This window comes from Anoplopoma fimbria, chromosome 7 (assembly GCF_027596085.1).
Source record: "Anoplopoma fimbria isolate UVic2021 breed Golden Eagle Sablefish chromosome 7, Afim_UVic_2022, whole genome shotgun sequence".
In the NCBI taxonomy this organism is placed as follows: domain Eukaryota; kingdom Metazoa; phylum Chordata; class Actinopteri; order Perciformes; family Anoplopomatidae; genus Anoplopoma; species Anoplopoma fimbria.
In genome coordinates this window covers 21,914,868-21,927,367 of record NC_072455.1, presented here as the reverse complement: position 1 = coordinate 21,927,367, position 12,500 = coordinate 21,914,868, and the positions used below count along the sequence as shown (strand labels likewise).

The 12,500-nt window shown below is 44.4% G+C and overlaps 1 protein-coding gene across 1 annotated transcript; it reads right to left on the bottom strand.

Moving 5' to 3' along the window:
* Positions 1 to 2,732: 2,732 nt before the first annotated feature.
* LOC129093661 (synaptophysin-like) lies at positions 2,733 to 7,386 on the bottom strand (the record flags this gene model as incomplete). The annotated part of the gene is made up of 6 exons (XM_054601746.1): positions 2,733 to 2,798; positions 4,118 to 4,333; positions 5,431 to 5,622; positions 5,773 to 5,971; positions 6,317 to 6,441; positions 7,309 to 7,386. Coding segments are annotated over 6 exons (876 nt in total), but the record flags the coding sequence as incomplete, so codon positions are not given.
* Between the last annotated feature and the right edge of the window lie 5,114 nt (positions 7,387 to 12,500).

Sequence of the window (12,500 nt, the reverse complement as noted above, 5' to 3'; positions counted from 1 at the left end):
TGGTTCTCCTGAAATGTTTCTATGTCGTAGCATCTTTTAGCAGCTAACGTTGCTACTCTGTCTCTGTAACATGGAACCTTGTCGCTTAGCAACCACGAGAACACATATCACGTCTTCTTAACATACAGTAAGTGAGTGATGTTGATTAACTGTCAGTGCTGATGTTTACAGGAGACAAGGGAGCTAATGAGGAGACAGGAGACAAGGGAGCTAATGAGGAGACAGGAGACAAGGGAGCTAATGAGGAGACAGGAGACAAGGGAGCTAATGAGGAGATGATGGAGAAAACCAGGGAGGACACAAGAGACATTCATTAATTTGTTCATTTGTTTATTCGTTCATTCATTCATCCGTTCATTCATTTGTCCTTTCATTCGTTCATTAATTCGTTCATTCGTTCATTCATTCATTCATTCATTTGTTCATTCGTACATTCATTCATTCATTCGTACATTCATTCATTCGTTCATTCATTTGTCCTTTCATTCATTCTTTCGTTCATTCATTCATTCTTTCGTTCATTCATTCATTCTTTCGTTCATTCATTCATTCACTAATTCGTTCATTCATTCGTTCGTTCATTCGTTCGTTCATTCGTTCATTCATTCATTCATTCGTTCGTTCGTTCGTTCATTCGTTCATTTGTTCATTTGTTCATTCATTCATTCGTTCATTCATTCATTCGTTTATTCATTCATTCATTCATTTATTCGTTCATTCATTCATTCATTCATTCGTTCATTCGTTCATTTCTTTATTCAGTTAATTACCTTCCTCATAATAATCCACTCATCAGCTGTTTGACGTATTCATGGAGTCATCCTTCAGTTCATTTGTTCACTCGGCTCTCAGTTAACAGACTTAGAACACTTTGTAGTTTATTGAAACTTTCCATTACATAAACACAGCGGGGGGGGTCTCCATAGCAACAACTCACACACATCATCATCACTGTCAACACCGTCGCCATGGTTACTGATGCTGAATAGAATATCATCACACAGGAAGTTACATCACAGGCGCAGAGAGGAGAAGAACGACAGAGGAGGAGGAGGAGGGGGAGGAGGGGGAGGAGGAAGAGGAGGAGGAGGAGGAGGAGGAGATACAAAGGAGGCAGGAAAAAGAAAATAAATAAAGTTCAAAAACAGAAGAAGGAAATGAGAGAAGTAATGCCACACACACACACACACACACACACACACACACACACACACACACACACACACACACACACACACACACACACACACACACACACACACACACACACACACACAGCTGTACAGGAGAACAGGAAGTAGAACCACACTGATCATCAGTTACTGAACAACACAAGCAGAAACACGTCATCATGCGGAGGAAGATACCGACGTAAGAACCGCTTCACTTTCCCAACGAAACAAAAGAAACAGAGAAGAAGAAGAAGAAGAAGAAGAAGAAGAAGAAGAAGAAGAAGAAGAAGAAGAAGAAGAAAAACATCAAGTTTGTTTTCAGACCCAGAAACTTTCCAAAAAGACTTTTACAAAAAAAAACAGCTTACGGCTGCTGCTGATTGGCTGAGAGCCGAGGAGGAGTCATGTGACAAACACAAACGTGATCTGAAGATTTAAACAGTAGAACCGATCCGATGAGGAGAAACAGACGGAGTCTGTTGTGTTAGACGATGTGTCTGTTTATGAAGGTGAACGCTGTGTTTCCACCTGCACATGCTAAATACAGATCACATTGATTATTGATTATTGATTATTGATTATTGATTATTGATTATTGATATTAATGATATGCAGACGACGTTTGTGCAGCCGGATCTCCTCCTCGTCACTGCAGCAGATAACAAACACACAAACTCTAACGACCAAGCTGGAGTCCAGACCGGGTTCACCGCCACGGCGCTGTGACATCACTTCCTGTGTTGATATTTACATGCAGCAAGACAAACAGCGAACAGCTGGGAGGTGATGTCGGCGGCGATGGATCCAGACGGATCCGGTTCTCATGTGGTTGTGGTTTGGATCCGATCCGTGTCAGCGTGAACCCAGTCTGAACAGCTTCATGATTGGCCGGTGTTGATCATGGGGGTGGGGCATACAACGAGGGGCGGGGCCGATCACTGGGTTCAACAGGAAGCATGAAGAAACAGTAGAGTGAATATAATCTGTGGTTCTCTACAACACAAACATCCGTTCTGTCCACAGAGAACGTTCTTTAATATCAATAACTCATTTACACATTTATTCATTATAGAGGACCAATAACCGCCATTCACTCTGCACACAGGAGTGTTGCATTGTGGGTAGGTTGCAGGCGACCCACTTGGTTCACTCCGGTGTTTCCTGTGAAGGAAAGAAAAACAAGAAAAGAAGTCAAGTCTCTAAAAATCTAAATATTGCCGATAATTTCATCAACTGTGACGAAAAATATTTAGTTTTGATTCAACAAACAAACGAAATAAAAAGACGACGTCGCTCCTGATTGGTTCAGCAGCAGACTGAACTCTCATCCAAATCTGTAGTTTCATCAGTGTTCTTGCAGTTTTTATCAGACAAACAGGAGGAAATAGAGGGAACTACTTTCAGCGGCGGATGAATCCACAGTGTGTTTGTTTGTGATTGTGATGAACATCAGATTTATTGATCACTGGACTTCTCATTTAAATAAATGAACTGAATGGACCAATCAGGGAGTGACCTTCAGCCTCAACTTGCTGTGTGACTCACCTGCTTCCTGTCTGCTCACATCTGATTGGAGAAGGAGGTTGGCGCCCCCTGCTGGCCGTAGCCCTGAGCGAGCTCTGCTTCCTGCAGGAAACACAACCGACATAACGACATGAACGAGGAGCACGCGGTGACGGGGTCATGTGAGGGGTCATGTGACAAGGATGAGATATGAGTTTACAGATGATTAAACCCCTCCTCTCTATAGTGGACATTAGTTCTGTGTGGTCACATAGTATATAATCCTGTGGGCTTAATCATAACTCGAAAATTCGCAAGAAATTTTGACTGTGTCTGATACTGCCTCGAAGATGTTGCATATATTAACAGTCCTGAGACAGCTGTATCACTGAGGTTCATTTGAAAAAAAAAGTAAGCCAAATCGCATAAATATTATTATCAACAGAAAAAAGACTGCTGAATGCGTTGATGTCATTTTTATGTTTGTTGTGTTTAAATGTGACCATTCAGGCACTCGAGCATGAAGAGCTATCGCTGCCCTCATCTCTGTTTGAGAGACTCATAGGTCACGCACACACTCACTGGTTGCCATGGTGGCAGACTAATTAACAGAGGTTAGATTGTGATTTAGCACAAAACTAGCTGTTAAACTCCTTCCCCTAATCGTAAAACCATGATTCCAATGGACAACATATTGATATCATCAGAGAGATAAGACTCTGATGAACGCAGAGATGTACTTTCTATGTTTGTGGTGTCAATAATGAGTCTAATGGAGCAGTTGGTTGGAGTTCATTCTGTTTTCAGGCACATGGAGTCAAATGTGTAAGTCTGATTGATTCCATAGACATGTCTACGACCAGCACAACATTTACTACGTTTTACCACAAAATGGTTTATGAAGAGTGAAAATTGTGGAGATAGGAGCAAGTTGTTTGGAAAAATTACAGAAGATTTTACAGCTCATCTCCACTCTGGCGATGACATCACGTGCTCTAGGTCTGAACATTCCATCCAATACACACCCATTATAAAATCTGAAAAAGGCTTACATTTTCCTGAAACTTAAACTCTGATGTCATGAAATCTGTGCTAGCTATCAAAATGCCCATTTGGCCCAATATAGTCCAGAGTTTTGTTAACGTTTTAAACTTTGAATCATTTTTCTACGTTAAAGTATGGCGAGTCAGTCTGCTTCCAAAGTTGAGTGTTTTTAAGCTCTCTCCACGCCCAAAACACATTCATCTCTATGGGGAAATTTCTCTCTGAGAAAAGTCATAGCACACGATTCCCGTTCAGGCCGCACGTTTTGATGTATTTTAACGCATGTGCTGGCAACGTTGTGGGAGGAGTTACGCGCCAAACTTTGGTACGTATTTATTTCTCTGTGATGATAAAGATTATTCTATGTGTTAAGGTTCCTTTAGACTCCGCCCACTCACCTGGTTGTATCCCTGCTGGCTATACTCTGGCTGGTATCCGCCCTGCTGCCCGGCGTACGGGTCCGCTTCATACGCCCCCTGCTGGCCATAAGCGTCCGGGGCGGCGGCCTTCTCCTGAGGAGGCGGAGCTCTCATGAAGGGAGCGATGATGCCCGTTTCCTTAAAGACGAACCACAGGTTACCCGACCACAGGATCAGGTTTATGAAGCCAAACGCCTGGAGGAGGAGAGGAGGAGGAAGAGGAGAGGAGGAGAGGAGGAGGAGGAGAGAAGGAGAGGAGGAGGAACATTAGAGAGATTCAGTCTCAATACCTGACTTATATTTTATAAATATGAATATGATCTAATGTAAAAAAATATATATTTGTTTAATATATATATATACATATATATTTGTAGAATATATAAATATAAACATATGACTGATCATTAAATTAAAGAAGTTAAAGATGCTGAATGTTAAAATCTGAATTAAACTAGCGATTATCTGACTGGAGACCCGATCTAAACAGGATTATTGATCTGATCAGATTTAATGAACCTTTGGTTCTTGTCTTTGTGTCGGTTCTCCATCAGGAAACCAGCAGTCAGAACTTTGATACAATAAAAAATTCTCCTCATGAACGTTCTCCTCCTTCAGCTCTGATTCATCGGATTTTAAATCAACGTGGAAATGTTTCGGAAGGATTCACTGAAGGAACCGTTCTGGTGTCGGAGCTGAACCTCTTCAGGGTCCAGACAGAGAGTCTGAACCTCTTCAGGGTCCAAACAGAGAGTCTGAACCTCTTCAGGGTCCAAACTGAGAGTCTGAACCTCTTCAGGGTCCAGACAGAGAGTCTGAACCTCTTCAGGGTCCAGACTGAGAGTCTGAACCTCTTCAGGGTCCAGACAGAGTCTGAACCTCTTCAGGGTCCAGACAGAGAGTCTGAACCTCTCAGGGTCCAGACAGAGGTCCAGACTGAGAGTCCGAACCTCTTCAGGGTCCAGACAGAGAGTCTGAACCTCTTCAGGGTCCAAACTGAGAGTCTGAACCTCTTCAGGGTCCAGACAGAGAGTCTGAACCTCTTCAGGGTCCAAACTGAGAGTCTGAACCTCTCAGGGTCCAGACAGGGTCCAGACAGAGAGTCTGAACCTCTTCAGGGTCCAAACTAAGAGTCTGAACCTCTTCAGGGTCCAGACAGAGAGTCTGAACCTCTTCAGGGTCCAGACTGAGAGTCCGAACCTCTTCAGGGTCCAGACAGAGAGTCCGAACCTCTTCAGGGTCCAGACTGAGAGTCTGAACCCTCCAGACCTGCAGAGTCCTCCTGGTCTTACCACAGAGGTGTTGAGTCCGGACATGACCGGGTCGTGGATCTCACGGCAGTGGTTCTCCTCATCCTCACAGGCCAAGATCAGCGTGACGACCTTGTCCGGGTTGGTGGCCGTCTTCACGTCAGAGAGACCTTTGGCCCACGCCGCCGAGCTCACCAACCACATGAAGGAGAAGACGGCCGTCACCGCCAGGTCCTACACACACACACACACACACACACACACACACACACACACACACACACACACACACACACACACACACACACACACACACACACAGTGAGACACACATCTCCCAGATGTCAGAGGTCAGGGGTCAGAGGTCAGAGGCGGCGGACTCACGATCAGCGGGCCCTTGTTGTTCTCTTTGTACTTGTCGTAGAAGAAGACGTAGACGCTGAGCGCCGCGGTGGCGTAGAGGAACGCGAAGACGCCGATGGTGACGAAGAACTCGGCGGAGGACGAGTAGTCGCCGACCAGGAACACCTGGTCCTTGTTCCCGCCCCTACAGGTGGGGGCGTCGAAGACCACCTGGTGGAGTCTGAGAGGAGGAGACTCAGTCTGTCATATCTCATGTTTCATCTACAGAACTAATCAATAATATCTCTGATTGATCCTCAGAGGAAACATCCAGGTGATTCAGCAGAACAGAAATAAATACGACTAAAGTTTATAAAATGAAGAACAATAAAGAAAACTAGAAATGTTTGTTTAGCTCCTGGTTTTGTTTACTTCCTGTTTACTGTTCATCATAATAATATTTATTAATTTAATACTAATGATTCACAGACGTTCTTTATGATTCATATGTAAATAAAAACTATTTATAACTATTTGATCTACATTGATTGATCAGATTGATTGTTGTGATTAGTGCTGCTCTGACCTGAACGGATACTCAAACTCCACCTCGATATTCAGGTCGCTGTCGGTCCGGTTCTTACAATCCACCGACATCCGGAACATCCCAGAATAACTTCCACAGGTGGAGAAGGCAAAGATGGCGAAGAACTGGAGAAGGAGACAAAATATTAGATAAAATAACTATAACTATAAATTAAATACAGAGATTCATCTTTACCTTATTATCATCATCATCATCATCATCATCATCATCATCATCATCATCATCATCACCAACATCATCAGAGCAGGAGGAGGAGGAGCAGGGAGAGCAGGAGGAGGAGGAGGGGAGGAGGAGGAGGAGCAGGGAGAGCAGGGAGGAGGAGGAGGAGGAGGAGGAGCAGGGAGAGCAGGAGGAGGAGGAGGAGGAGCAGGGAGAGCAGGAGGAGGAGGAGGAGGAGCAGGGAGAGCAGGAGGAGGAGGAGGAGGAGCAGGGAGAGCAGGAGGAGGAGGAGGAGGAGAGAAGGATTCCTGCTCAGCACTGCATGTTTTTTACAGAATGTTTAAGGAACATTTTGGAAAAGTTTTGAGAGTATTTTACATTTTGATGCTGTTTGAGAAGATTGTTTCACAACATATTTTTTAACAATTGAAAAGTGATTTGGGAACATTTAGAAAACATTTCATTTAGCCTTTGTTCTGCTGATGATGGTTGTTACATTTATCCAGAGCTGGAGGTTTGTTGTGGAGATGAGCGATAAGTTCTGGAAGAGCAGCAGCGTGTCGTCTGCATAACGACTGATCTGGTGTTTAGTTCTGAGATGTTTGGATTCATGAGATTTGGATGATTTCAGCTGAAGACTCAAATAAAATGCAGAACACGGAGAACCTCCCTGCTGCCTGTAAGATAAATCTAAAAAGGTTTTAGTTGACTGGAACCAGAGGTGTCTGACCGAGGACCAACGGTCGGCTTACAGTTTGACTCAGAAAACAAACAAGTTCTTTGAGGATCAGCTGTTTGAGTGAGGAACTCACCCATTGTAAGGCCTTAATGAAGCCCAGAGGAACCTTCAGTACCCTGAACTGGCCCTGAGCCACCAGCTGCAGACAGAGAGAGACAGCAGATGGTTATATTCATTCATTCATAAATAAACATGAGAGCCAGATGGTTATATTTCAACAAAAAAACATTAAATATATAATAAACAATGCAAACAATAACCAAAAAATCAACAAAAGTAACTAAAATAAATATAAACATCAACTTATATATAAAATTGAATAAAACAAAATTAGTAAATTGATAATTAAAATAAAAGGGTGTACAAGCGTTCTTTTTTATATTTGTAATAATACGTTTTGAGAAGGTTTTAAAAGGATGATGTAAATACGCATAAGACAAAACCACAAATAAAACAATATCTAAATATATTTTACAATGACAATAAGGTGTTATAAAGCAGCAGAGAAAGAGTTTCTAAAAAACAAGATGAGGGAACATACACATGAAGAACTCCTGATACAGGTTATTTAATACGACACACAGGAACACTAATAATAATACATTAATAATAATGAATCACATTCTACTCTCAGTGTGTTGCTAAAGGGCACTTCAGCAGGAGTCTAGAGACTGGAGGGATTAGAACCAACAGACACGGAACTCAAACCTGTTAACTATCAGACCTGATTCATGAAATGTGAAATTAAATGTGCTTTGAGAACATCCTCACAATGTTCTTAAAAGTGTTTGGGGAACTTTTCACTATGTTCTCTGTGTTCTTGGGAACATTTTCACAATGTTCTCAGAATGTTTGAGGAACATTTTTTTGACCCAACTTCCTGCTACGATAGACCTTTATTTTGAAAAACAGTATGCGTGTGACGAGCGTGTGTTGCCACGGTGCCACAGAGAGGAACAATGGTCACAACATGAGAAGCTAGACATGATGATGAAGATTGTTTCTTCCATTTATCTGCAGGATGTTTAATAACAGGTTCATAACTTCAGGAGAACAGACAGATCAATATTTCCTCTCAGATTTCAGTCTGCGGTTCCTCACAGTCCACTGACTTCAGATCAGTTAAACACCGGCTTCTGTTTCTGACTCCACTCAGAGAAGTAAGTGTACTTCAATCAATCATGATTCATTATTTAACTTATAATAAACAACAGCACAATATCTTATATATATATAAATATATATATATATATATATATATATATATATATATATATATATATATATATATACATATATATATATATATATAAATATATATATATATATTATATATATATATATATATATATACATTTATATATATATATTTATATATATATATTTATATATAGGTTTAAGTCATAAAAATGATCGACTGTTAGAGATTACATTTGAATCTTGACCTTTGTGAATAACGCTGCCTGCAACAATGTAATGATATTATATCAGAGGGGGAATAAGTACTATAAGTACTATGTGTAATACTTTGTTAAAAGAGTACAGTCTAGTTGATTTGGTGCTATAGAGATAAAACTAAATATAATTCATATTGTAGTAATACTTTCTAAAACTATTGTAGTAATATTTAATCCATATTGAGCAGTTATATTGTTTAGGATATTACATATTATCTAATAATAAAGTAGTTATGTTGCTGTAATACCCACTGCTACTACCATTATTATTATCTGTCTAAGGACAGAGGATGTGAGGGTCTAAGGACAGAGGATGTGAGGGTGTAAGGACAGAGGATGTGAGGATGTGAGGTCTAAGGACAGAGGATGTGAGGGTCTAAGGACAGAGGATGTGAGGAGGTGAGGGTCTAAGGACAGAGGATGTGAGGGTGTAAGGACAGAGGATGTGAGGAGGTGAGGGTCTAAGGACAGAGGATGTGAGGGTCTAAGGACAGAGGATGTGAGGAGGGTAAGGACAGAGGAGGTGAGGGTCTAAGGACAGAGGATGTGAGGGTGTAAGGACAGAGGAGGTGAGGGTCTAAGGACAGAGGATGTGAGGGTCTAAGGACAGAGGAGGTGAGGGTCTAAGGACAGAGGATGTGAGGGTGTAAGGACAGAGGAGAGGATGAGGGTCTAAGGACAGAGGATGTGAGGGTCTAAGGACAGAGGATGTGAGGGTGTAAGGACAGAGGAGGTGAGGGTCTAAGGACAGAGGATGTGAGGGTCTAAGGACAGAGGATGTGAGGGTGTAAGGACAGAGGATGTGAGGGTCTAAGGACAGAGGATGTGAGGGTGTAAGGACAGAGGATGTGAGGGTCTAAGGACAGAGGATGTGAGGGTCTAAGGACAGAGGATGTGAGGGTCTAAGGACAGAGGATGTGAGGGGTAAGGACAGAGGATGTGAGGATGTGACAGGGTCTAGGGTGTAAGGACAGAGGAGGTGAGGGTGTAAGGACAGAGGATGTGAGGGTGTAAGGACAGAGGATGTGAGGGTGTAAGGACAGAGGAGGTGAGGGTGTAAGGACAGAGGATGTGAGGGTAAGGACAGAGGATGTGGGTGTAAGGACAGAGGATGTGAGGGTCTAAGGACAGAGGAGGTGAGGGTGTAAGGACAGAGGAGGTGAGGGTGTAAGGACAGAGGATGTGAGGGTCTAAGGACAGAGGATGTGAGGGTACCAGGACAGAGGATGTGAGGGTGTAAGGACAGAGGATGTGAGGGTCTAAGGACAGAGGATGTGAGGTCTAAGGACAGAGGATGTGAGGGGTGTAAGGACAGAGAGGATGTGAGGGTGTAAGGACAGAGGAGGTGAGGGTGTAAGGACAGAGGATGTGAGGGTCTAAGGACAGAGGATGTGAGGGTGTAAGGACAGAGGATGTGAGGGTCTAAGGACAGAGGATGTGAGGGTGTAAGGACAGAGGATGTGAGGGTGTAAGGACAGAGGATGTGAGGGTGTAAGGACAGAGGATGTGAGGGTCTAAGGACAGAGGATGTGAGGGTCTAAGGACAGAGGAGAGGGGAAGGACAGAGGATGTGAGGGTCTAAGGACAGAGGATGTGAGGGTGTAAGGACAGAGGATGTGAGGGTGTAAGGACAGAGGATGTGAGGGTCTAAGGACAGAGGATGTGAGGGTGTAAGGACAGAGGATGTGAGGGTCTAAGGACAGAGGACAGATGTGAGGGTGTAAGGACAGAGGGATGTGAGGGTCTAAGGACAGAGGAGGTGAGGGTGTAAGGACAGAGGATGTGAGGGTCTAAGGACAGAGGAGGGTGTGAGGGTGAGGGTAAGGACAGAGGAGGTGAGGGTGTAAGGACAGAGGATGTGAGGGTCTAAGGACAGAGGAGGTGAGGGTGTAAGGACAGAGGATGTGAGGGTAAGGACAGAGGAGGTGAGGGTGTAAGGACAGAGGATGTGAGGGTGTAAGGACAGAGGAGGTGAGGGTGTAAGGACAGAGGATGTGAGGGTGTAAGGACAGAGGATGTGAGGGTCTAAGGACAGAGGAGGTGAGGGTGTAAGGACAGAGAGGAGGGGTGTGAGGGTCTAAGGACAGAGGATGTGAGGGTGTAAGGACAGAGGATGTGAGGGTGTAAGGACAGAGGATGAGGGTGTAAGGACAGAGGATGTGAGGGTCTAAGGACAGAGGAGGTGAGGGTCTAAGGACAGAGGATGTGAGGGTGTAAGGACAGAGGATGTGAGGGTCTAAGGACAGAGGAGGTGAGGGTGTAAGGACAGAGGATGTGAGGGTCTAAGGACAGAGGAGGTGAGGGTGTAAGGACAGAGGATGTGAGGGTCTAAGGACAGAGGATGTGAGGGTGTAAGGACAGAGGAGGTGAGGGTGTAAGGACAGAGGAGGTGAGGGTGTAAGGACAGAGGAGGTCACATGGTTACAGATTGTAAAGCCCTCTGAGACAAATTTGATATTTGTGATTTTGGACTTTATAAAATAAATTGATATTTTTTTTGCCATATGTCAGAGTCGTTGATAAACCGGGAGCAGGTCGGATAGACATCATCATCATCATCATCATCACATCATCATCATCACCATCATCATCATCACCATCATCTTTCATCATCATCATCATCATCATCATCATCACCATCATCATCACCATCATCATCATCATCATCATCATCATCATCACCATCATCATCATCATCACCATCATCATCATCATCATCATCATCATCATCATCATCATCATCATCATCACCATCATCTTCATCACCATCATCATCATCACCATCATCTTCATCACCATCATCATCACCATCATCTTCATCATCATCATCTTCATCATCATCTGCTGCAGTATCCCGATCACCGGAGAGGATCTTCCTCCTCCTCCTCCTCCTCCGGCTGCCATTTTACACAAACAAACGCACACAAACACACGCACGTACACACGCACACACGCAGACAAACGCGCACACACACACACGCACGCACACACGCACGCAGGAGGAACACGGAGTTTTTTCTCCTGCAGGCAGCGTTCAGGGCTGAATCCCCACGCGGCCTCCGCAGTCAAACACCAGCTGATCCTCCGAGAACAACCTGATCAGATCAATCCCTGATCAATCCCTGATCAATCCCTCCACTGATCAATCCCTTCTGCACTGATGACGACATCATGCTCAGAACAGCATGAATCATATGCACTGGTCTGTGATGGTCCGCACCACTGGTATTAACATCATAGATCCTCCGCAGTGATGCTTCACTGGGAGACGTTTGAAACACGAACCCCCGGCGGGCCGCCCCGACACACGACACAAACACACCCCGAGCAGAGAGCACGACGCACACAGAAGAAGAGAACATGAAGAAGAATCCTGAAATATGATGAAGATGAAGATGTTTGTACCTTTTTATTGACGAGGTCCATCCTGCCGCGAGCCGAGAGGAGAGAGGAGAGAGGATGGAGAGGAGGGAGGAGGGAGAGGGAGGGAGGGAGGGAGGATGGAGGAGGGAGGCTAAGGGAGAGGATGGAGAGGGAAGGAGGGAGAGGGAGGGAGGGTCAAGGGAGAGGAGGGAGGAGGAAGAGGATGGATATGATGGAGAGGATGGGGGATATTGGAGAGGGGAGGATGGAGGGGAGGGAGGAGGGAGAGGGAAGGGAGGAGGATGGAGAGGGAGGGAGGATGGAGAGGGAGGGAGGAGGAGAGAGAGGATGGAGAGGGAGTGGGGATGGAGAGGAGGGAGGGAGGGAGAGGAGGAGGGAGAGGGAGGGAGGGAGGAAAGAGGATGGAGAGGGAGGGAGGACTGGG